The sequence below is a fragment of the Podarcis bocagei genome (assembly GCF_964188305.1).
Source record: "Podarcis bocagei genome assembly, chromosome: 9".
Taxonomy (NCBI): Eukaryota; Metazoa; Chordata; class Lepidosauria; order Squamata; family Lacertidae; genus Podarcis; species Podarcis bocagei.
In genome coordinates this window covers 18382045-18408707 of record NC_138134.1, presented here as the reverse complement: position 1 = coordinate 18408707, position 26663 = coordinate 18382045, and the positions used below count along the sequence as shown (strand labels likewise).

The 26663-nt window shown below is 39.8% G+C and overlaps 1 protein-coding gene across 1 annotated transcript in view; it reads right to left on the bottom strand.

Moving 5' to 3' along the window:
- Positions 1-2360: 2360 nt before the first annotated feature.
- UBE2K (ubiquitin conjugating enzyme E2 K) overlaps positions 2361-26663 on the bottom strand; it is a 29667-nt gene continuing 5364 nt past the window's right edge. The window contains exons 2-7 of the mRNA XM_081209187.1: positions 11095-11188; positions 7302-7360; positions 6281-6363; positions 4826-4925; positions 3720-3848; positions 2361-3384 (exon numbers count right to left, since the gene is read on the bottom strand). Of these exons, the coding sequence (XP_081065313.1) occupies positions 3310-3384; positions 3720-3848; positions 4826-4925; positions 6281-6363; positions 7302-7360; positions 11095-11188 (540 nt within the window). The 3' untranslated portion in view covers positions 2361-3309. The remainder of the gene's footprint in view (positions 3385-3719; positions 3849-4825; positions 4926-6280; positions 6364-7301; positions 7361-11094; positions 11189-26663) is intronic.

Below are 26663 nucleotides of genomic sequence, written 5' to 3'. Positions count from 1 at the left end.
AAAACTCAAAATCTGACAGTGGTAACCATTTATGAGCCTATCAAAATGTCCGTGATGGGAGCACGGTTCTTATCCAAACAATGACTGCAAAAGCCACCAAGATGTTTAAAAAATAAAAGCCCAGTGTCATTGCCATCATTAAGTTGTAAAAGATAAAGCAAACAACAGGGAAGGCAAGGTGCACATTCCACAATGTCTAACTCTTCTATTGAACAAGTTTGAGTTTGCATAGTTTACTCACTTTGCAACCATTTGGTTTATTTGAAGACAAAGTTGCTTTCAACCAGAGTTTCTCCTTTTAGACAAGATTGCTGAGGCTTGGACCTTGGATATTCCTCTCCAAAGATATCATAAAATATCATTTAATTACATTTATAGAAGTACCTGACTGGTCAAAATGTTCCAAAATCAATGCTTGAGGTAAAATGCTGCTTAACTGCTTTTTTTTTACAGCACATGTCACCAGGAGTACAAATTGTTTTGTACTTTGTCACTTTCTAATGGCAGCTCAGTATAGGAACGAAAGCATGGACTTGGCTTTTTAAAAACCCAATTAGTTGTGTGGAGTGTTTTTGGCACTTACAATGATTTGTTGAGACCCCTGGCAATGGGAAGGGCATCTCTTTCTCTCTTGCCTCCATAGGAAGAGCAGTCAATGGTTATAATCTCAGTACTCAACAGAGATAAACCAATTCCAACCCTCTAGATTTGTTAAAAATCTACGGGTTGCTTAAAAGTTCCCAGAAACAGGTTATTGCATGATCAGCATCCATTGTGTGGCGTAGGTGAACTGTGCAGCAATTCTTCCACCATAACTGGCACAGCTCACAATAACTGCAAGGCTGCCTGACTATTATTTTTAGAGTAATGAGAATTGAAAACTGATACGCTGAATAATTAAAGACCAGCAAATTAAGATTGAGCTGGGTAGCAGTTTGCGTTTCACAGCTCAACGGCCTACCAAGCCGTGCACACATACCTTTAGAAACTGAGTCCCAGCTGGCATCAACGCAAGTTAAGGATTCTTGCTCAATTCTTGAGAAAACTTCCTCTCTTGGGTGTAGTGACAAAACGACTGTCATTACCCTAGAACCATGAAGGGAAAACCTAGCACCTATATGAATCCTTCCACCAATACCAAGAGTTTTCATGTAGCCAAGGGGAAGAGTCCTAGCTATTATGTTTAGCGTAAGCTTTTTCTCCTGTGTTCAAACTTTTTCTACTCATTTAACACAATCACAGAAAGCTTCCTTAGAATGATTACTATGATCTAGATGGAAAAGCAGAAGACATTTCATTCCATCTAACCACTTCCACGATCTTTCCTTTAATAATTTGCAAAGAACAAGGGAAAATGTAATCTATCAGCCATTTTTACACAATTACCACCAGGGTAAAACAAAGCTGTAGATGAACTCGTCAAAATATAGACCATTAAAAAAAAATTACAAACACAAATGGCAGATTGCCAGGGTTCTGCTGGCCCTGGCTACTATTTAACAAAAACTTTGTTGAGCAGCAGCAACTTGTTAAAAAAAATAAATATATATCAAGGAAAAAACAAAAATCACATTTCCTTTGGCATCTGAAAGTGATTTACAGGACTGCAAGAAAAACCATACAATCACTGAATGCATAAATAGGATGTGAAGAGATCAACAGTGTTCTGCATTGCACAGATACAAACTACAGTTTATTTTTCTGTGTCCTAGTAACTTGAATCTATAGGCAGCTTAAGACATACGTACTGCAGAAAATAATTCTGCATTAGTTAGGTTCTCATCTCTTCCATTTCTCTACTTCACATTAGATGCTTAACAGTTATGCAACATGGCTGATTAGCAAAAGTGGTGATGCAGCTTCTTCAATAAAAAAAATGGACCGATTTAAACTTTCCTATCTACAGTACAGAAGAGTTGGGGGCAGGAATGGGAAAATAACCTTGCAGAATTCTACGTTGACACTGCATCTCTGCATTTTGCTCAAAAGCAATTCCTGATGCAGTTCTGTAATGATATTACAACTCGCAACAAAGGTATAAAAACTAATGATTTGGAGATTTTAGATCTCTCTGAATGAATAGAAAGTATGACTGTATGTACATTTGTTTTAGCAGGTACTTCTACTCGCATTCAATATATTTACAGTAAAAAAAACAACAATCCAAGACTTTCAAGTGTCAACTGGGGGAAATGTGCACAAGAGGGACTTTTAGAGGTTTACAAGCAACCCCTACCTAAAACAATGTCCAAAGTAAAAACGAGGAAGATTTTGCCCCCAATCTGATTGCATCACAGCAAATACTAGAGAAAAGAGGTGGCATTCTCAGTGTTAACAGAGAACCAATTCTTCTCGGCAAATTCATTCTATCCAGAATTTATTGAAAGAGGTTTGATTTCTGCATAAGAAACAAAAGAGCAGCTCCACTTGCTTGTGCTATGTCCAGATAGATATACCAAACCTTTTATACAATTGTGTAGAAATTACAATGGTTGAAACACTTTTACTGGTTATTCAAAATAGACCACTTGGAAGTGGGAAACTAGGCTACTTTAAATGGCACATACCCACAAATTCTGGAGGTTCTAGTGTGTTATTTTAGTTGCATGTGCAGTTGGGGGGAGGGGAGAGGGAGGTAAAGAAGTAATGGAAGATTGCTACTCCTTAAGAGGTGAAAACATTTCCGAGTAGGCTGTCATTTTGATCTATGAGCACATTTGGAAAGTCTTAGGAAAAAGTTACAAGAATGAATACTCAAGTACTTCAAACAGTGCTCTGTTCAGTTTACCCTACTTTTTTTTTCTTTAAAAGTGTCTATGTAAAGTACAAGCATGCAAATATAAGGTCCACAGGCACGTAGGATCCATGTTAAAAAAACATAGGTAAGGTAGCTGGGATGAGTGACATCAATGACTGATGATTATGGACACAATCAGATGTGTTCTGAATAAATTCTTAAAAGTCAAAATCCTGATGCAAATTCCTTCTAGTCTTGGGTCACACAGCTAAGACTAAAGTAGGCATGTTGTCCCCCATTGTTTTAGCCAAGCTCAAGGAATTTACAATATTTAGTAAGAAAAAATTAAAGTATTTCCCCCTTTTTTTTAAATTTACACAGACGTTTAATTAGCTTTATTTACAGAGCAGGTTTTTTTTGTTGTTTTTTTCAGTCTCCAATAATGCCTAGATAGCATCAGGCAAGAATGCCAGTTTTGAAAGAGAATCTATATAGAAACCTAAAAATAAGAGATGGTGAGGCTCCTCAAGAAAGGGCAAGCTGGGCTACAGAAGCAGTTCTCTGCACATGGCTCAGTTACTCAGAAGTAGTTCTGTTGCTGTCTCTACATCCCATGATTTTGATGACAAGGCCACTATTACTGCATTCTGCAAAGACAAAAAGAAAAGAAAAAAAAGACTCAAGTCAGTGTGTGCACCTGTTCTTTATATAAACTCAATTGTAGCATGAGCCTGAAGAAAACTTTACATGTCAGTTTGACCATGGCTAAATTAAAGTCAGTTACTTAACAGAAAATCAGGCGTTAAATGGATTTCCTTGAGCTTCAGAAGTAGTGAAAAAGCTGTTAATCAAGGCATAATACAATCTAAGCAGCTTCTACCCAAGTAAGCAAAGAGTATGCCTTGTATCCAAAGTTATGTTGCTGCCTGCAGAAGGATAGACATGCTGTGGTTTCACTTTCGTGAGAGTCACCAATACTCACCCTATCAAAGCCCATAGCACAAAGGTTTTCTATCTTTTTGGTGTATTCTGGACTAGAAACTGGTGCTCCAGCATACACGTGTGCCCAAAGTCGAGCTGTCTGTTTAAACATTTCTGGATTTTGTTTGTACTATAGCAAAAAGAAAGAAAAAATAAGTCATACAATTGTCCAAACTCAAGAATTTTTGCATTCAAACTGCACTGTCTGGCTTACTTTGGCATCCAATCTGGGATATACATGCCTAATGGTCTGTGATGTTTTGCCGCTGAATAATTGTAACTGATGAATAAATATACCTTAAGACTCCAAAGCACCATAGGTAGGCGAGAACACAGTGCAACTGCATTTCTACAATAAATTTATTGCTTACAGAAACTCTTATTCAGAGCAGAATTGGTTAGAATTAAAAGCAATGAAGGTGATTGCCAATGGTGCAACAGTGACAGGCTTCTTTCCTCTTCATACAGAGACCTTTTAAACAAGACAATATTCCTGCCAGCCACTTTTATATAGTTAGTGTGTGTCCATGTGTGTGCTTTGATTCTGTAAATTTGATTCAGTAACTCTATGAACAACATGAAAACTTTTGTACACATCTATTGAAGAGCTATAACAACCAGCTGGCCTCACTCTGGTTGAAGGAACCAAAAATTGATGCCTATGATACAAGCACCATGTCCCCTTTTGTAGCCAGGCTGAGAGCTGGTAACTGGCCCAATGCCGGAAGTGAGCAAAAACAATTCTCAGTTAATTTAAAATATGAAACCAGACATGCACAGAGTATTTTCTTTTTATTTATCAAGGTAGGCAAAACGTTTGTTTTGCTGAGAGTTGTGACACTGCACATACTCCCAAGTATTATTATTAATAATAATAATAATAATAATAATAATAATAATATCACAAAGGCTTATGCTATAATAGGTCCTATTTTAGGAACTGCACCAATTCTGCATTTTCTGAATTCTCAGAGAGCAAATGAGTATTTCACTAGCCTGTGTCCTACAGATTTAATTAAAACTCAAAATTTGGGAGCTGTCAGTGTACTTTTGAAGAGAGAAAAGCATTACAAATAGAGAGAACCAGAGTTTTCCTAAGCATCATACCTGATTTGCCACTACTGCATCCTGGGGGTCATCAGGTTCCGCAGCTGCCAAGAGTGCTTGCAGTGATAACAACACTGTCCTAAGAGTCATTGCTGCAGCCCTAGAATAAATTAGAAGTAATAAAATTCACATTATTATCCACACACAAAAATCTGATTGCAATGCCTTTAGAATAATTTCAACTCTGTTATTTAAAATCATCTTTCCCTGCCATGCATTAATTGTACCACTCAACCAGAGAAGAATGCCTGGGTTACTCATTTGCCACAGTTTGCATCAATCACACTAATTAATTGACATTAAGGCTGAAATTATGGCCAAGTTCTCACTGAGATGATAAACCTGTGTCTGAGCTGTACCACTTCAGCCTTTAGGTTGGGCGCTCATATGAGGGAATGTGCCCTTGTGTGTGTGTGTGTGCGTGAGAGACAGACAGCACATTCCCCACATTAAAAAAACAACAACAACTTGGGTAGAATCCTCCCTGATACCTAATTTTCAACCACATGAGCCCCATATTCAGTCTGAAGTGATATATTTCAGGCACAGGTCTAATTCCTCAAGGAGAGCAAATCCTAAATCTACAGCTATTTTATCTGTCCACTATTCCTTCCAACTAAACTGTGTAAAAACACTTGGGAGACCCCTATGTCTCAACTAACAGAAGAGGGGAGGCAATTTTTACCAATTACTCCCTGCGGTCCCCACTGTGCCCTGAGTGTTGACTCCAGAGAGTTGGGAGACCCTCCGGAACAGAGCTGAAGATCACATGGGGGATCTAGCCTCCAATTGCTGTTCTTAGTAAGAAACAGAAAAGTCTAAAAAGCAGTAAAACCTCTGTGATTACCTATGGCTAACACTGCTGTACAGAGCACTCCTAATCGGAAGAGTCATCCAGTTTTCTAAATTCCTAAGTGAAAACAGCTCAGTGGTGTAATGAAGGGGAGCAGTCACACATTTGCACCCCTTTCATGCTTCCCTCATTCACTTCCTTCTTTTTGCTAACCATAGTTTGCTAACCATCAAACAATGACAGACCAGAAACCATGGTTTGGATGTAAGCCATGGTGTGTCAATTCAGATGTCACATCAAACTATGGTTAACAAAAACCAAGAGGTGCAGTAAAAAAGATGTAGGGCGGCATTCTAAACTGTTAAACCATAGTATAGCATTACTAAGTTTAAAGTAAAGCAATATAAATTAGGAAACAGTTAATGCACATTATATTTCTAATTCCTATGAAAAATATAAGTAGAGAATGAAAATGATCTTTCCATCCATTGTGTTCCATCCATCCAACTGCCCTGTGATCTTCAGATGAACAGTGGTATAGTCATTAAATCAATAATCCACTGTCAATAACTTCACTCAACAAACAATAATTTACTACATTTGTAAATAGACAATTGTCTAATTATCCGGAGGATCTTCAAGAACTTAATGCACAACATTACCATTGATCTTTTAGGATATCCAAGCAAATAGCTCCAGTGACTGAGCTAATATTAGGATGCCATATTTTTGTGATAAACCGCACCTAGAACATAAAACAAAAAATTCTATTAAATTAGCTGCTAAGTATTCAAGACAACCTCTACATATTTTAATGGGCAAACCTCCAACTGTTTTCACAAATGGCAATATATGATGATAAATGTAAACCTGAGTTCCACCACAGCAGAATGCAGGTGGGGGCTCACATGACTGGATGATTTGCCACTTGAAAAAATATTCCTCCATAATATTGATGATCAAGATTTCTGAGATAAAAACCACCTAAATATGATAGTTTTGTACTTATTGAAATGCAGTGTTTCTTCTGGCACGGAAAGCATTTTCTTGGGTGAGCCCCCACAGCAATCTGATGTGATACCTCTTAGCAGAATCGTTTATAAAATGACCTTATAAAAAAGCAGACAGATGACAGAGAAATCCATCCCTTTGTTACCTGCCTGCGTGGAATTCCTGGTTATCTATGGCTACCAAGTGAGTTGATAAGCACAAGGAATGAAGATGCATCCTTAAAGCAATTTTCAGAAGGGTAACTGTGTTAGTCTGTTGTAGCAAAACCAAAAGAGTCTTGTGACACCCTGAAGCTTAAAAAGTATGTATAATATTTCTATTATACTAAAACATATATATTAATAAATATTATATATACAATTCAACCTAGATCTAACCGTTACTGCCTTCACATTGGTTTTCAAGCAGAGAGCAATAGGGTGGGGGTGAACAAAGCTGTTCACATCAAGGTTATGTTGAGGGCAGTTTTGTTTTAAAAAGTTCCATCAGTGCTTTGCCAGCTGTGTAATATTTTGTGACCAGGGACTATTGACATAAAATGATGAGGGGTGAATGACTGTTGATTCTGTGTCGATCCAGAAAGATCTGGGGGGTAACAGCACTGCATAACAAAATACCTACTACACAGAAACATTCTAGAGAATTATTCACAAGAATTTATGCTCACTGTACCTTTGGGGGATTAAATGGATACGTTTCTGGAATTTTTATTTCTAGTTGATATCTTCCTCCTGCAAAAGCCAACACACAAGTATTATACACTTTGCCAGTAGTATTTTACCAAAATACTGAATAAGGGAATCAAATGGCATTTTAACTTTTTGTCTTAGAAAAGTAAGTTAACAGCTCATTTACTTTCAGACAGAAGCAATCCTAATAAAAAGACTTGTAGCTTTTACATTCCTATGTGCAACAGGTCTTTTTCAACAGTGATTGTACCAAAACTCTTCCACATTTATTCCAACTCACCTTGCATTTCCCTGTCCTTGCTGTCTCACTATTTTTTATTTGATTTGCTTTATTAACCATGCTGCTTTTCATTCAAATGAACCCCAAAGCAGCTTACAAACAATCAATAACAATGACATGATAGAACTTCACACTACAAACAATAAATAACAATAACATGTTTTTTAAACTCCTGGGGTGGGGAATTTTCCTCTTTATTCTTTGTGAAGAACAATCAGATACAGCTTTAGAGAAGGTAATGAATCCTGTCAGTTCCCCTATTTTCTTGTTGATTGAGCCACCGACACATGGCATGCGTCACTCATTTCAATGAAGTAGCAGCCCTTATGAGACCATACGCCTAAACAGCAACATAGCAAAACACAAACAAGCCATGATTCCCATACACATTTTCTTATTCAAAATAACTGGCCTTTTGGAAAGAGAAGATACTAGAGATGGGCATGGTCTCTCAAATCTGCTTTGTATTAACCTGGAAAGAATTTAAGTTCTTCTGGGAAAGAAAGGTAGGGGGCGGATATTTTTTTCCTGAGAATCTGAGATTAAAAAAAACAAACCCTCTACCTATACCTGACTGCACTCCCTGTCCCCAGAAGCCCGCACTGCCAGCTACTCTCCCAACACAACATCTCCCCTTCTCTGGCACGCAGAGTTGGTTGTAGCAGCAGCAGCAGCAATGCACAGGGAGAAAAGTGAAAGGGGGATGCAAACTGTAATCACCCTTAGGAAAGCTGCAATTCCTATGGGCTCCAGGCATATGTGCCAGTTTTCCACATTCCAGAAAGAGAAAAGGATGAGGGAGGGAGGGAGGGAAAGAGGAAGGGAAGAGACTATCCTCTCTAGCCTACCAGCATATAGTTGCTAACAGCAGTCAGAGACGGTGGCAATGCCTCTGGGATGCCCAGACAGAGAGAGAGAAGCCAAGAATTCTTCTCCGACTCAGATTATGAAAGTGCCAGCAAAGAATTCAGGGACATTAAAAAGCTCACCTTGGGGGAATTTTGCCAGCCGTTCCAGTTGTTATGAATATTGACTAAAGTGTCTAGTGTGGCCATTTTGTAACATGGAATGAAAAAAAAACACACCACCAATATCGACTAAGACAGGCAAAGGCAAATTGTTAAGGCAAAAGGCAAACTTTTAAGTTGAAGGAAACTCCCTCCCTTAAGATGAGTCTTGGGATGCCTTCTGCTCAGTGATTTCACTAGCAACTCTATGGAGGGAAGTAGGAACACTGATAAAATTATTTGATGACACCCAATTCTTACCTGCACAAGTTATGCAAAATGAACGGAAAGTTAAGATGCGTAAGGTCATGCATTTGGGAGCTGTTAACAAACATTTTTGCTATTGAATGAGAACTCATCAGACATTAAGATTGAGAAATCTTTGTCAGTGGCAAGAGGACAATGCAGCAAAGTAATGTAGCTGCAAAAGCAGCAAACACGCATTTGCTTAAAAGGTAGTAAGCACAGTAGTTCAAGTGAAAGAAATGATGTACCCATGTTGTACATTGCACTGACAAGAACACTGTGCCCAATTTTGGATTCCTATGTTTAAGTAGGGCAGATTCAAACTGAAAAGGCAGAACAAACTCTAGACTGAAGGTGTAGATTGAGACTAGAGGACTGAATGGTGTCCTAAAACTATACTAGAAGGCAAGAATGAAGAGAGATAAAAACTTATTAATACATGCAGTTTGGAAATCAAAGATTTTGAGTTAGCAGTGTAAGATTCCCAGGGGCCTCTCTAAAATAAACTTGGGAGTGGAGAATCTCAGTTTCAACACACAGTATACAAAAGGTCTCTCACTCTGTGACTTATTGGAATAAGCACTTTTCCACATAACTCGAGGATCCTGGGATTTGTAATGTAAGCACTCTTCTTCTGGGAGAGATGGCAGCCACATTTGGATTCCATGATAAACTATGGTTTATTGTGACATGCATGAACCACAGTGAACCTGAGCTTGCATATGGCCTCCCATATGGCCAGAAGGATGATGTCGGAAGATTCTGCTCTTTATTTAGTAAGCCACACCACACATTCCCATTCTGGCCAAACCAAGGATCATGGCTTAACATTAACTAAGCTCTATTTCAAAAACAAGCCAACTTCAAAGCATGGGTGATGAAATTGGCTTTTTAAAACAATTGTATTACAAGAAATAATGAGTGGCATCTTCCCTCTCCCCCCCCCCCAATGATGGCAGACATACATCTGCAGAACGGAGAAGCAAGCATTTTTGGGCACTTTCTCATATCCTTGCATCCCTCCAAACTGCTCTGGAGGGTCCACAACACCCCAGATTTGGGGAGGGGTGGGATTTCTTCCCTCCTTGATTCACGGACAGATGCCTGTCATCAGCATCATGTGTCTAAGGTGGTACACATAATGCGTACCACCTTAGACATATGCACGTGTATCTTGCTTCTTTATATATCCATCCTATGCACAAATGTTCTTTAGCGATTCACTGCTTACTGAAAGCTCATCTCAGTGAAGGAGGAAACTTGTGCATTTATTTTTAACAAGTGGAAGCACCCCTGAAAGGTAACAGTCTATACCAGGGGTAGTTAACCTTATTATACCTACCGCCCACTAATGCATCTTTCTTGATGGTAAAATTTCCTTACCACCCACCAGTGCTCGATGGAAGGAGGATTCAGCTTGTGCCCTACCGCCCATCTAGAATCCTGAAACTCCCGCTAGTGGGTGGTTATGAACCAGGTTGACAATCCCTGGTATACACTAACTCACAATACTAAATATTTGGTGGTCTCCATATTTTTCAAAAGCCACAGATTGTAATTATTTCATTCTTAACCCATCACATGGCGCTTTATGTAGCTAACATAAGCAAGCGAGACAGGTCCCGAGAGTACACTTCAACTTTTTACATTGTCAATAGATACCCACCAATTGCTTGGAATTAATTTACTGCTCTCTGTCAAGAGGGACAAGAGAAGGGGGTGGGAGGAAGTGAGCTGAAAGACCTGTCAAAAAGCTGACTTTTAACTTAAGGCCTGAAAACCTGGTCCTTAAAAATGCTTGCACACTCTACTTCCTCTTACTGGGCATTATTCGGTGTCAAATGTTTATGAAAGTAGGTCAATGTATCATTAATATGGAACTCTTAGCCCCCACCCCAATTTCGCCCCAAATTGCACTACTACTTCCAAGATGTCTTTACAATAAATTATGTTCAGCTAAAAATATTCATGCATTTCTATCAGATCAAACACACAAGTCATTACCAACTCCTGTAAAAGTGCAGCCCAAAGTTTTCTAAAATACTATGTGCACAAAGTAGCTTGAACAGATATATGCTACAAACAAAGAAGCAATCTTTATTTATCTTATGTGACTGCACTAAAAAAAAATGTAGTTCAATAACAGGCTTCAAGATGGGCCACAATACAATTTCTTATAAACTTTAGCTTCAAGTGATAAGATGTGTAAATGTACTATGGCTTATACAAAAAATATTACTTGCCTTCATATGGTGTGTCCGGAGGTCCTGCTATTTCTCCTCTTAGTTCTGTAAAATTTTCATCTACAAGATCTACTTTAATTTGATTTTTGCTTGTCTTAAAAATAAAAACAGAAAAATTACAATCAGATGCTAATATGTACTGTATTATCTTTTTTCTTAAATTTATAGAGATAAAAAAATCGGATAGCAGTTTTGCTGTAATACGCCAATGCATAGAGTTACACTGGAAGCCACATAACCCCAGTATTTAACAATTCCAAGATCATTTTTATGTAGTGGTTGAAGTATGTTGGGATTAGACACATTAAGAGCATGGAGCAGGTCCAGCAACATTTTTTAATTAGACTAGGGCTCCAAATCTGCTCATAGTTAAACTGCTTAAATCTCACTCAAGTCAATGGGATTTAAGTAATCTAACAGGGCGCAGACATTTTGATATTTAAATTGCCAAGTGAGTACTTAGATTATATGTGTACTGCATATTTATTAAACCACAAAAATAGACATTAGAAACAATCCAATTAACAATGGGTGGCACATTTTTATTCTCCATGATCATTAGTTTTCAAACAATGTAAATACGTTCCAAAGCAAATTAAAAGCCTAATTCTAAGGCATAGTTCTAGAGTCTAGACCAGCCTTTCTTAACCTTGGGTCCCCATATGTTGTTGAACTGCAACTCCCATCATCCCTGACCACTGGTCCTGCTAGCTAGGGATGATAGGAACTGTAGTCCAACAGTATATGGGGATCCAAGGTTGAGAAAAGCAGGTCTAGAATGATGACGTTTAATTACAGAGTTAACCAAGAAATATAAATGTGGCAATGACAACTATTGAACTACCACTGGCTTTGAATACAGACACTTGGCAAAAGGAGACAGTTCATGTTCAGCCACATCCTCCCACACTCTTAAGAGCATCCATCTCTCTACTATTTTATATATCACTACCAGCAAAGGTGGACAGGAAGGTAGGAAACAGAAAGGAAGCAGGAAAGGAAGAACCTATGGCAAACAGAATGCTAATAATCCAATGAGATTGAAATAAGATTAGTGTTTGAAACATCCATGTGTCTTAAATAAGTACAGCAACCATGAGTATAAGCAAGTTACTTTTACAAAAGGATGCCAAGCGTTCTCAGGATTTAACAACTACATACTGCCACAATACCTTTGGGGATCAGTGTACTCTTCTGTAGACTTAAGGAGGTTTAGGAAGAAAATCTGCAATCAGGATGGCAAAGTATGTGTTGCTGATCAATTTGATATGTCAAATATCACCAATTAAGCCATGTATTATTGAGCCACAGCCAAATATTATCAGATGTTCCAAGTCTATTGTGTAGGAAATGGCAGCTTATCCTCTCTCTCTAAATATATATATGTTTCCATCAGTGTGCATAGTGCTTTACAGATACAAAAGTCCCTAACCAGATGACTTAGCATACTATCTATAATTTGACACAGGGAGACCACAGAGGAAGTAGAGGCAGGTGGTGCAACCAAGCAATTTTGACCCCAGCCTTAACAGTATTACTTTTGTACGAATTCCGCTCTGAAGAACACAAAATCTCTCCCCACGTTACTCTATGCCTTATTAATTGCTTCTACATTCCTGATACATTACAGAAAAACAAACAAACCCAAAACAGTTTGCCGACCCTGATAAAAAGAAAAGAAATATTCTGAGCAAATGCAGTTTCACATTCTAATAGGAATCAGAGAGTTTGATTCTGCTGCCCTGATGCTAGACACACTACGAACAAATACCATTTTGCTGTAGAACAGTTTAATATATGTGATAAGATGTATGAGAATCTGTAAACATGGACATGCTAAACCACCCCAGATTAAAAAATCTTCCTAAACTGGGATAGAAAAGCTAGGAGCCAAATGGTTTCTGGGACCTGGGTTGGGTGTGTGTGCCGGCAACACTTTTTATTTATTATTTTGATAAGCATGAACTAATATGCAATTCACATAAGTGACCACTGTATCACATTTTTAGCAAAAATTGTTAAGACATGCTTCATTTGGCATTTACAATAAAAATATTGGTACCGTACTTCAGTTTTCAAAACACTCTACTCTTTATTGTTAAACTCCTTATCTATCCTTAACATATAATTCCAGGCTTCAAAGCACATAATTTCAGTAATCCTTGAGTGTCACGCAAAAAATGGCGCCCAGACTTTTTGAGGTGCTCGCAAATGGAGAATCTTTAGGTGCAAAATGCGCCTGGCTAATTTCAAACCCTGGTTTGGATGGTCACCTGCTCCCCTCCACCGGCTATGACAGCCTGGATTTTGACCTCCAGACTAGACTAGCTGCACCACCAGGCAGAGGTAAACAGGGGAAGAATGTGTATCATTTCAGTTATAGACCCTAAGGCTTAAGTTACAGTAGAGTGTGTGGGCAGCATGGCTTTGACAACATGCACCGAATGCACCGATATGGGCATCTAAACTGGCCTAAGAGATGTGTCATTACACAGACTGGCCCAGGAAAAGGTCCAGGGCACATAATGAAAACTAAGCTGTTACGTGCATGGATGGGACACTTCTTGTAAGAACTCAAGTGTTCTGCAGCATGAGCAGAACAGGCCCACTTTCCACAGAGATGATTGCTCAAGTCATTTCATTATGGAGTCACTTGTTAGTAAGAGCAGGAGCGAGGACAGCTTGCCTTTATAGCCCCAGAGAACTCACAAGGCTTCTCTCGCCAACACCTGCAGACATCTCCAAATAGGAACAGAGTTCCAAAAAGGAACACAGCAAGTCATCAGTTGAAGAGGTTGCTTTGCCTTATGGGACTGGATTAAGATTTAAATGGTCATTCAGCCATTAAGTTTGTTAAGCAACCTTGGGCTGGCCACACGCACTCAGCTTAAAGAGAACTCACAGGGCTGTTGAAAATAAAATGGGAGTGCCTTGAAGGAAGGCATAATAAATAAAATCCACTGCTTCTTTAGGATGCCTAATGACAGCTATTTTTTTTTTAGTAATTAGCATTAAGTACAGTGGTGCCCCGCAAGACGAATGCCTCGCAAGACGGGAAACTCGCTAGACGAAAGAGTTTTCCGTTTTGGAGGTGCTTCGCAAAACGAATCTCCTATGGGCTTGCTTCGCAAGACGACAATGTCTTGCGAGTTCCTGCGGGTTCCCCCCCTTTTTCTAAGCCGCTAAGCCGCTCATCAGCTGATCTGATAAAATGATAAGCCGCTAAAAGCCGCTAATAGCGCTAATCCGCTAATCTGTCAATGAGCTTGCTTCGCAAGACGAAAAAACCGCTAGATGAAGAGAATCACAGAACGGATTCTTTTCGTCTTGCGAGGCACCACTGTATCAAACATGCTGATGATCAATATCTTTGCTCACATAATATTAAGGCTTCAATCAATTCTTTTAGCCAACCAACAGTCTTTTTAAAGTAGTTAAATGCCCAATTCTAGACAGTACATCTGGCGAGGCAGTTTTGAAAAGATAGATGTCCTTACCAGTAACAGTTGGGAGGTAAGAGTAGAAGACGGGAAATCCTGGTCAGGATTACGCAAGCACACGGTTGCCAAACAAAAACTCCCATCATCCCTGACCACTGGCCAAGCTGGATGGGGCTGATGGGAGTTGTGGGTTCAGCAACATCTGGAGGGCCGTACATTCAACACATCTGGACTAGCAATTTCCAACATGAGTTGCTGACACCAGTGGTGGGTGCTAGCTGATGACCACTGCTTGCTTATAAGGTGCTTAGTGTCTTTACTTCTACCTCCCAGTGCAGATTATCTGGATCTCCCGTCCCCCCCCCCCTTGATCACCTTACAGTGATAGCAGCTGAACCAATGGCTTATGGCAAGAAAGCCAACATCTCTCTTTCTCACTTTACTATCAAATCTTACTTGGGAGCAACACTTCTTGACCCCAGTGAGAGTTATCTTGAATGGCACATTTTAAGTTGCCACGGTGGTTTTGGTGCATGCTATGGCGCTGTGATCTTGGGCTTGCAGATCGGAAGGTCGGCGGTTCAAATCCCTGTGACGGAGTGAGCTTCTGTTGCTCTGTCCCAGCTCCTGCCAACCTAGCAGTTCGAAAGCACACCAGTGCAAGTAGATAAATAGGTACTGCTGTGGTGGGAAGGTAAACAGCATTTCCGTGAGCTCTGGCTTCCATCACGGTGTTCTGTTGAGCCAGAAGCAGTTTAGTCATGCTGGCTACATGACCCGGAAAGCTGTCTGTGGACAAACACCACTCCCTTGGCCTGATTTTGAGATGAACGCCACAACCCCATAGTCACCTTTGACTGGACTTAACAGTCCAGGTGTTCTTTACCCTTCCCCCCCCCCACTTCCTATACTGTCAAGACAACATGAGACACTCCAAACCATGCAGGAGAAGCCTGTGCCATCATTCATCTATATGACCCCATCAATCCAGGGTTCAACACTGGCAGGAACTGCAGAATGGACTCTTTTCATATTGTCTTGGACTTCTCAAATTCTCTGATGGCGCAGGAAGGAGCAGGGTCTTATGCTGCCATGGTAATACAAGAACTTGCCCCAGTGATGTATGTTTTGTGAGAAAAAATTAACTGGGTAATTAGGGTAATCTGCAGTGAAACTTTTTTTGATGCCCTAAAGTGAGATCTAATTTAACATGTTTATTTTACTTTAGCAAAGCTACAAAACATTGAAACTACCAAGCTTGCCTAATACTGTATTTTCAATTGGCATCCGTTCTTTGTTACTAATGAACTTAAGACCTGGGGGAAAACATAACACTGCACATCATTGACTAGGACTGAGTAAAGCATATAATTAGGCTGCAAATTAGCAAAAATCCACTGCTAGGATGAAGTTGTCTCCATTCCAAAAATCAGCTCTGAATTTATATCAAATTTAAAGCAAAACCAACTGTGATAAAGCCTCCCTATAAACAGAGACACACGAAAATGGCTTGGAAATACTAAATTCAGTTTGCAATTCCTTTACAAAAGTGTATGAAGCCAAGACATATAGGTATGTTTTTCCTTGACATAACTAGACTTGATGAACCAGCTTTATTTATTGGGGACTCAAAAATTTAACTTGCCACGCTTCTATAATGACATTTAATGGGGACCACCCAATCATTACAGAATTCACACACCTGGTGCCTGGAGACATTCTGCTGCTTTTGCTAACCTTGCCCTCTAACATCACTCCTGCCCACTCACTGCTTAGCTAAGGAAACTGGTTTTCCAAAACATGTTAATCAAGTCTTACTTCTTTAAAGCAACTATACTAGTTCATGCATACCTTGTAAAGCAATGACGGTGCAAACTATTTGCAGGACAAAAAGTTAATGGTTGAAGACTCTCTCTCTTCTAGTAGACTGTATTACAATTATACAAGTCTCTAAACTACAAAGATTTTTTTTATTCCAAAAGGTAACAGGTAAGCATTTCTTAAATATATATTTCACCTCTGGAAAATACTGTCCTTGGAGAACTATTCCTCTGAAAGACCCATCAAGGTTATAGCAGTGTATTCAACTCACAAGGAGATACTTTGAAGTCTAGAGATGAAATTCTCAAAGGGCTCCTATGCTTAAACAGGGCAGAGTTTTAAACATGCATATCCTTCAATGAAGTCTTATTACCTGATCATACTTACTAGAAAATGGTACTCAAACTGTAGCAGCTACAATAAATAATACAACAGTTCTCTCTTAGCTTGGGACACCATTAATATTAGTTGGTTGTATATATATATATATAGATATAACGCAAAGTTTTGTTCACATTTCTAACATGCATTACAGCCATGACTGGAAATGGGATTTTAACTGTGCTCATATTTAGACTCTATGTACTATATGCAGAGCATCTAAATAGAATTATTTCTGGTTGCACTCAGAAAATTAGCAAAAAATCCAATGAAATGCTTTTGGACACACACACCCATCCCCAAAAATGCTTATACAGTGGTACCTCGGTTTACAAACTTAATCCGTCCGGAAGTCTGTTCTTAAACCGAAACCATTCTTAAACCGAGTCGTGCTTTCCCTAATGAGGCCTCTTGCCGCCGATGCCCTTCCGCCATTTGGATTCCGTTCTTAGACCAAGGTAAAGTTCGCAAACCGGGACACTATTTCCAGTTTTGCAGAGTTTGTAAACTGAATCATTCTTAAACAGGACTGCAAGATGCATTTTTAACAATGCAAGATGCATTTTTAACAATCCTTTTCCCTCCCAACAATTTCACTTCTAGGCATTTAACCTACAACACGTAAGGAAATTACAGATCTAGGATTCCTTATCATGGGCAGAAACTACCCCCACCTCCACCACCATTGGCAGGAGCCACAAAACCTCCCTCTAATAATGCAACTTCAAAAATGAGGAAAGGTGGAAGAAAAATATATGTCACTGATGTGACATATGCACAAAATGTGCTATAGTCAAGCTATTTTTAGACCTATGTATAAATGGATACTTCAATGTGAAGCAAATTCACAATATCAATGATTAATAATAGACTTTGCTGCTTCACTATGAAGATACATTTCATCTTTATCAGCATGAATTAAGCTACTAGTAACATTATGATATTAGCATCGAAGGGAAAGACATTCATTTAATAGTTAACTTTAGGGTTGACTGAAAATGTCCAGTAATGTTTGCAAGTGTTCTTCATTGCAGAAAGCACTACAAATGAACATTTACAACAGAGCAAACATTTTACGTTTTCTGTTATGCACTTGCTGGAGGAAAAGTTAGTGACTCTCATCACCTCACAAAGACAGGTTACAAACTTGCTCTAAAAGGTTAAGGCGCTATCTTTCAGAGAAGTAAATATATTTTTTGTAGACAAGACTATGGCAGACCCTCCTGACATCGCCAACTAATTATTAAATCACAAAATTTACTAGCTCAGATGTCCACACGGTGCCACAAATTTTCCTTCAAGTCTTTTGTATGCTAAATACTTCCAATTTTTAACCAATATACAGAATGTTGAAGTACTGTGTATCTACTAACCATAGTTAAGCAGGTATCTGGAGCTACAGAATCACAGAATTGTGGTGTTGGACGGGACCACAAGGATCATCTATAGTTCAGCCCCCTGCAATCCAGGAATCTTTTGCTGTTCCAGCTAAGTAGCAATAGTTATTGCAATGGTTATGGACTGCAATTTTGAATACACATATACACTGAAGGTGTTAGAACATAATTGTTCAGAGAAGCAGCATTCCAAAAGACTTAGAATAGCGCGAGACATCCAATAATGTCTGCCCACGTGCACAATGGGATTTCCAGTTTCTCTCCCCCCACTCCGCAATCTGTCCTCCCAAATTCTGTTTTAGGGCCCCCCAATTGTCCTGAGCAGATTTGGGGGGCACAGAGAAGGATTTCAGGGGAGGAGAAGCAGATGCCTGCTCAGACTACACTAAATCTCACCCATTATGTTGCATGTTTTGGGGGGGAGGGGAAGAGATGCTTAAGCTAAGAAACTCTTCTCCCGCAAGCTGTATATAACATCCTAAGCTGTCCACTATATCCTTGGAACAAGCAAGGAGATTGCATTAAGTCCAGCAGCACACTGAGACTGTGGCCTTGGTTTGCAATAGGCTCCTTTCCTTCACCAGTTAAGCAATTATAAAGAACATTATTTAAGTCAACACTCACCTCCAGTGACTATTTTAAAAAGTCATTTTCTATGTTATTTATTTATGCTACCTTGTCTTCTCCCTCCAATGAGATATTTATATATAGCTAGCCTATACCCTCCAGGCTTTTTACACATTACCACAAGAACTGTATTGCTCTCAACATTACTATAAAATACTGCTGGCACGCAAGTCTCGTTGGCCAGGCCAATTGGCTTTCCAACTGAAAAGTCTAGGTGACAATGGGCTTTAGCAGATTCATAAAGTACATAAAAGGAGAAGAAAACAGAATTGCATTCCTTTTGGCCATCCATTGTTTAAGGAAAAGGTGAAACCCAAAATGCACTGTTTTTCACATCCTAAGGCATTTCCCAATCTTCCATAAATTTGTGAATAACCTAACTGGCTCACTATCCCTAATTACCTAACAGAAAGTATAATAATTGTGAAGTAAGCAAATATAAAGCTTGCAGGTAGTGAAGAAACACAACTATTAAAGCATTTATTCCTGTAAAAAAGCAAAGCACTTAAAATCTAAGCCCTTTTGTTCTTTTTCTTTCCACAGCTTGAGGCCAGCTTCTTCCCTGCCTTCACAACCTTTTGACAGATATACTGGCCAGCAAACTGAACACCAAGTCTGTCGTTTGTTTTGCCCTCCACCCAGGGGTCTGCCTTTAAATAAAATTTTAAAATTATGGGCAATGAGAACATTCATTACTTGCAACTTTGCCATGCTACTGGTACAAAAAGGGGCACAAATAATGTGCTTTACAAGCAAACAAAAACTGTTCTGGAAAGTTTGAGAGGGGCCTGGCCCTGTGACACTGAAGGGGTCAACCAATCAGGACTCTTCAGGGCCAGTTTCAGCTGCAAACAGGAATAACTGATTTACCCTAGATAAAGTTGCAAAAAACCAGCAACAACCCAAACTGACATTTTGTTTGTTTGTATGCAGTCACAATGTCTTGAAATCCCTTTCTCCTTATCATCTCAGTTCACTTTCTAACTGCAAAGCTAACCCTAATATAGAGTGCCCATATTTAAAAGTGTAATGCAAAACATCCTGATTTCACAAGGAGATCCCTACCTTCTTCACCTGCAACACAGGAAACATTCACTTGCATTATCCTTCAAAGTGTAAGCAGCTATTTCCAGGCTGCCCAGTACCACCCTCCAAATGACTGAAGAAAGTTATCTAGTTCTGAAAAACCTTCTGAAAACGTATGTGTATCTTTGTTACTGTTATTATTTTAATTTATGAATTGCTTCTCATGAGGCATTCTGAAGCAATTTATAATGTTTTAAGATTCATGTAGCATGCAGCTTATAGGGCAGACTGACAAAAACATGGTACTGCTTTATATAAAAGAAAGCAGGAGAGAAAAATGAAGTAAATAATTATTGTTCTATGTATTTAAAATGCTTATACACTGTTGATTACTTAAAAATATTAAAGTGATCTTCAAAAAATAAAAATAACCATACAATGAATAAAAGCATAAAAGTAAAGGTAAAGGTACCCCTGCCCGTACGGGCCAGTCTTGACAGACTCTAGGGTTGTGCGCTCATCTCACTCTAGAGGCCGGGAGCCAGCGCTGTCCGCAGACACTTCCGGGTCACGTGGCCAGCGTGACGAAGCTGCTCCGGCGAACTGGCACCAGAGCAGCACACGGAAACGCCGTTTACCTTCCCGCTAGAAAGCGGTACCTATTTATCTACTTGCACTTAATTGTGCTTTCGAACTGCTAGGTGGGCAGGAGCTGGGACCGAACGGCGGGAGCTCACCCTGCCGCGGGGATTCGAACTGCCGACCATGCGATCGACAAGTCCTAGGCGCTGAGGTTTTACCCACAGCGCCACCCGCGTCCCATGAATAAAAGCATAGACCAAGACAATAATAGTACCTAACATCCAGAGACCAAACAAGTATACTAGTATTCATGATCAGGACAACTGGATGAACATGATCTTAACTTATGCCAAAAAAAAAGCAGATTGTATAGGCTCCCATTGACCACAACATGATTTCAAAAAGTATAGTACTATCAGAAGAGTCTTCTTTAATGATTTCAGTCACTAGCGGGGGGGGGGGGGAGAGAATTCTTTTTAAAAAACTGAGCATGAGTCAGACCTCTCAGGTCCTTCATCAGGGGCTTTCAAATACTGTCTCCACTTCCCTTCTACAGACAACTCCACAACACAACTGCTAGGAGGTTGAGAAACGGTCACCCAATGTGACTCCATGAAACCAGCTCTGTAGGTAGCACCACTGAGGTACAGTGCCTCCTACAATGAATCCATGGAGTTCAACCAGGAGGATACCTTGGGCAACAGGTCTTAAAATGCAAAGAGTGATCCAGCAGAAGTCATGTTCCCCCCATGCTTCTCTTGAAAAAGGTGATCCTTCAGGGCAATCAAGTCCTCCTTGGTCCCAAAACATGGTCTCAAACCAGATTAGAATGCGTCTAGATCAGGTGTGGGGAGCTTGTGGTCCTGCAAAGGTTACTGCACTGCAGCTTTATCATCCCTGGCCACAATGCCAAGCCATGGGTTCCTCTTACATATGAACAGGACCAGAGAGTGCTACAATAAATAGCCACACCCTTTCAATTTGGCCATAGGCTAAGCAACAGCAAAGTAATTAAGAAGAAGCAGGAGCTTAAGCACCATCACTATGGACCATAGCAAAGCTATCCAGATGCACCACAAATTCCTGCTATGCCTCCTGTCTCACCAATGCTACATGCTTCCTAGCCATATTACAAACAGAAACTGTACCGTCCAGCCTAATAAAGTTGCTGAAAGTAAAATTACCAGTTTAATTCCTAGAGCAGAGGTTTTACCGTTTTTGAATCCACAGCTCCCTTGACCAACTGCATTCTTTCTGCGGCACCCCTCTGGGGCTCAGGAGCCCAGTTATGTCACCCCTTGCCTGCAGAGCTGGCAGCCTCTCACCCTTTTTTGAACACCTTCCCTTGTGGAGTGTTCCCTCGGCCTCCTCTCCCCTCTCCTTGGGAGTCCTCTGGGCTGCCACCCCTGGTCTCTGAGCTGCTCCCCCTGCCCCAAAGAGAGGTGCCTCCTCACACAACCCCACAGGGGCCTGGGAAGCACCCCCTGGCCAGCCCCAGAGGCCCCACTCACCTGCAAAGCTTGTCCCAGAGCTGCTGCAACAAACAGCTATGCAAGCCTTTGTGGGGCAGAGACACAAGAGGCATCAGAGGGAGGGAGGGAAGGAAAGAGGGACAGAGGCCAGGGATGCCTGCGGCACCCCTGACCATCATTCAAGGCACCCCAGGGTGCCACGGCACACTGGTTGAAAACCACTGTCCTAGAGGAATTCCCAAGAAGTACTAAGTAGAATCTTTATCCGGTTTTCAAAACACCTTAGTTCCTTTAAGCCCACAAAAATGTAGGTGTAGGAAGACTATGAACTGCCTCTAGAGTACTAGGAGCTGTTGCAATGAAACTTATCTGTTGCATTTGGACATCATGCTTATTTGCATCATCCTAATTCATGCAATGTCTAAACATGGACACTAACTTGGGTATTGGAATCAAAAATAAGCAGGTGCGACCTGTTTTGAGCACTCTTTGTACAATAGCTGTCACTATACTATATCATTTCTCCACTCCCAGTACTATTTTGAATAGCCTTTATTGGTCCAACGTGAAGTCTATTATAAAAACCTTTAAAGCACTTCTATTTTATGTCTATCCACACCACTAATAAATTAAACAGAAGCTTCTCAACTACTATATTATTATTGTTGTTGTTGTTGTTGTTGTTGTTGTTGTTAATATTTATTAATTAAGTTTGTATGTCACCCTTCAACTGAAGATACCAGGGCAGTTCACAACAAATACAAAATTAGAATATAAAATACATAATAAAGTGAAAACAAACCAATAACCCCTCCTCCCACAAACACATTAAAAAAGCCATAGAATGTTAATCAGCCAAACCTGGTTAAAGAGAAATGTTTTTTCCTGGCACCAAAGATATGTAATGAAAGTGTTAAGTGAGCCTCCCTGGGGAGAACATTCCACAAAACAGGAGCCACTGTAGAAAAAGCATTGATTCAACTAGTACCTGATTCAACAAGTGCTATACACATGCAACTAACAGTAGGTACACCAGTTAGGAAAGTCATATTCCAAATCTCCAAACTGTTTTGTGTAACACACACACAAACCCCATAGAGATGCAATACATGGAGTCTCTTAAGAAAAAAGAGAGCGAGAACACCCAATAGGCCCAGGTTCACTCCTGGATGTGTTGCATACATGTTGCTGGATTGTGGTTACAACTGAAGCTTTTGGGCAAGTACAGTAGTACAAATGTTTAATTAAAACTAGTATAAACGTTTAACCAAATGACACACAGGATAGATTTTTAAAACAGCATGCTTCATAATATTTGACATGGCAATATATCAACACCCCTGTTGCTCTGTACTATAAATTAACAGTTGTAACTATATGTTAAAGGTAAGTAAAGATGTTTCAGTTTTAGACCCCTAAGTTGTAGCAGTTTCCAGAACATCACCCTGTTTTCCTCTACTGTACATAGTTCCATCCTTATCTCAGACATCCTTTTATATCTGTATATTCTTCTTTAACTGTGTAGACAAGCATAGGCTTATATTGTCATTTTTTAATTAAAAAAACTGAATCAGTGGCTCTGTACCATCTTCAATTTATTTTCTATAAATATGGGTGTTTCCTTCATATCTTATGATAAATAAAATAAGTAGCTCTACTAAGTATCAACCCTTGTTGTTGGAATATTGTGAGACCTTAGTGACACATAAACATGGGTTGCAATGAACAAAACATATGATGTTAGCTATTGTGATAAGAGTACTGTACTTTTAAAAAATGTGGCTTTCAAAGTGTGTTGCAGGGAACACTGGTTTTGCAAAAAGGTAATCAACTCATTTAAAAGATCAATGACATCAGGCAAACTTTTCTAAAAGCTCATCATTATTATATTTACCTGCAATCTGAAACTTGAGCATATTTTAGAATGGATGGGCAACCTGCTGCCCTTAGTCCAATTCCATCCAGTACTTAGCCCAATTGCATAAGAGTAACGACGACAGGAGGGGAAATGGGATAGCAGAAAGAGGCTGTTCAAAAGGGGTGGTGCAAAGAGATAAGAGGGGTGGCCCTCCCACTTTTAATTCTTGTCCAATCTATTATTAGCATGCTGCCAAGAGACTAAAAGGGAATGCAGCCCTTGACATGAGGTTACCACCCCTGCTCTCAATTGATGTGGGGTAACAATGAGCCCTAGCTATATACTCCAGTCTAGAACATGCTCCAGAAACCTACAGTATGTATACATTCCATGGAAATGGCACAGGCAATCTGACATTCAACTAATTCCACTTTGTGCTAAAATTATTTAGGTGCTCTGGCGCACTGATTCAAGAAGTAGGTATGAGGTATTTCCAGTGTTCAAAACTCCCATTGTTCTAGGTGCATTTTGCAACAGAATTTCATTAGTGCAAGCAGTTTCTGAGCTCTGGGAGCAGTACTGTGCCTAAGATTTCAGATTAAAACTGCAAAGTGGAAGGAAAGGAGGATCATTTTCTGCCTCCCCACTTCCAGCTACTCTCTGAAGACTGGAGATGAGACCCTCTTAAGAATATTAGGGGGCGGGGCAGGGGAAGGACTAGGCCATATGAAAAATGAACATAGTATTTTAGCTGCAGTTCATTCATTTTCAGGTTTGTATTCTTGCTATAAAAAGCATGCCTATACATTCTGTTGCAGCACCCATAACCTAGGTTTAAGGTGCTATGTAGCTCCTAGCTCTCTAACACTGGGTATTTCTGCCCCACCTAATGACATTTTTGCTATGGAATGCCAGATTCCCATCCTTGTCCCACACTATTCCCCATCTACATGAAATTGCTGCGTCTGGGGATATGGTATAGCACCATCAATATAAAAACAATTGACACCTAGCTGTTTCTTTCATCAGACTTTGTACCAACGAATTAGATATCTATTATCTAGACAAAATAAAAAGGTTTTGTTAATAGACAGTAAAGCTGATCAGGGAGTTGGGTTTTCAGCCAGTTTTGGATATGCTGATGCTTCAATACTTTGGCCACCTCATGAGAAGAGAAGACTCCCTGGAAAAGACACTGATGTTGGGAAAGATGGAGGGCACAAGGAGAAGGGGACGACAGAGGACGAGATGGTTGGACAGTGTTGTCGAAGCTACCAGCATGAGTTTGACCAAACTGCGGGAGGCAGTGGAAGACAGGAGTGCCTGGCGTGCTCTGGTCTATGGGGTGACGAAGTCGGACACAACTGAACGACTAAACAACATCAACAATTTCCTCTCACCTCCCCCATGAAATTCACTTGGGTCACTATTAGGTCTGGCCTTGCAGTAAAATTGGTGGTCAGAAGCAGCTTCCACTGTTGGTTGTGCAACAGCTGCAATCAGTCCTTAAAAAATGCAAATCTTGTCAGTTATCCATGCTTTAGTCATGTCCAGTTTAGACTACTGGAGGGAATTTTACATGGGGCTGATTATGATGAGCATTCAGAAGTTTCAACTAGTTCAGAAATGTAGTCACCGTTATTAACTAGAATCTACAGAATGCTTCAATATCCATATTGACAGTTTGTTTCCAGTTACAATTCAAACTTCTTCTTTCGACCTTCAGACCCCAACCCCCCTGATCCCAAACCATTTTCAGCAGTGCCAGATGGAAGCTTTGATCAGGAGTCCAAGGATGCTCTCTTTTTGCAAACTCCCTTCTGCAAGAAACTCTGTACCTGCTCTGAAACTCAAGGCTATGCTCCCAACAGGAAAACAGAACAAAATAATATTGTCCGTTCACCAACTGTCACTTGGCAGAGGAGAAGAGGGGCAGGATCCCTTTCTGCTCTGCCGAGTCACACTTTTTCCTCCTGTCACCTGGCAGCAACTATTACATCAGACTATAGCACGAGAGGGAAGATGGGGTTGGGGAACACTTCCATCAGGGCAGCTGGGAGAGCAACATTTGGCTCAGGGATGAACTTTTTCCATCCCAGCTGGACATTACAAGAACCTGTAACTAAGAACGGGTACCTGAGTTTGCTTATTTCCTCCTCCCTCCCAATTCATTTTCATTTTGCTTCACGTCTTTTGGACTTTTAAGCATGAAGGGAGGTAATGCCTTGTTTTTATTGATCTTTAAAAGTCAGTATGGCAGCCTTTTTCTTTTTTTTTGCTGAACAGCAGGATAACAATTCTTCAAATAAATACCTGCTCCCATATGAACTCCTTTTGTGTTAAAATCTTCATTTAAGGCTCTGCTTCAGGTGTTCCTTCTGCCAGAGAGAAGCTGGATAGCTATGGAACCCAATTATGGGACACCCTACTTAGGTTTGTTAGGTGCCTGTTCTGCTTTCTTTTGGGTAAAAATTACAAATGTTTTATTTGCACAAGGTTTTCAGATTTGTTTTTTTTTTTATCCATAAATAAGTTTCTATTATACTGGCTATTTTGTCTTTTTGTTTTTAATTGCAATATATTATGTTTTTAAGCATAAATTTAAGCCATCATAGAGGGGGGCCCAGTATTAGTGGAAAGATGTGATAGGTTTTACATTTTTAAAAAATACCTTAAGCTTTTTTAAAAACAAAAAACCAGCTAACCAAACTCATCATAAAAATTGAGTTTTTCATTCTCTATATAAAACAAGGACAGATATTACACATTCTTGCCCAAATCAGTATGAATTATATTACATTTAGTAAACCAGTCAGTCCATTTACCAGCACTCCTGGTTTTCCAGCCACTTTGGATACCCTCCAAACCATTTATATAATTCAAATGTTACAGTTCATGTATGCCCTGTGCAAGTGGAAACTTACTGTGGAAAGGAGCTAAAATGTTCTTAAGGGGTTGTATACAA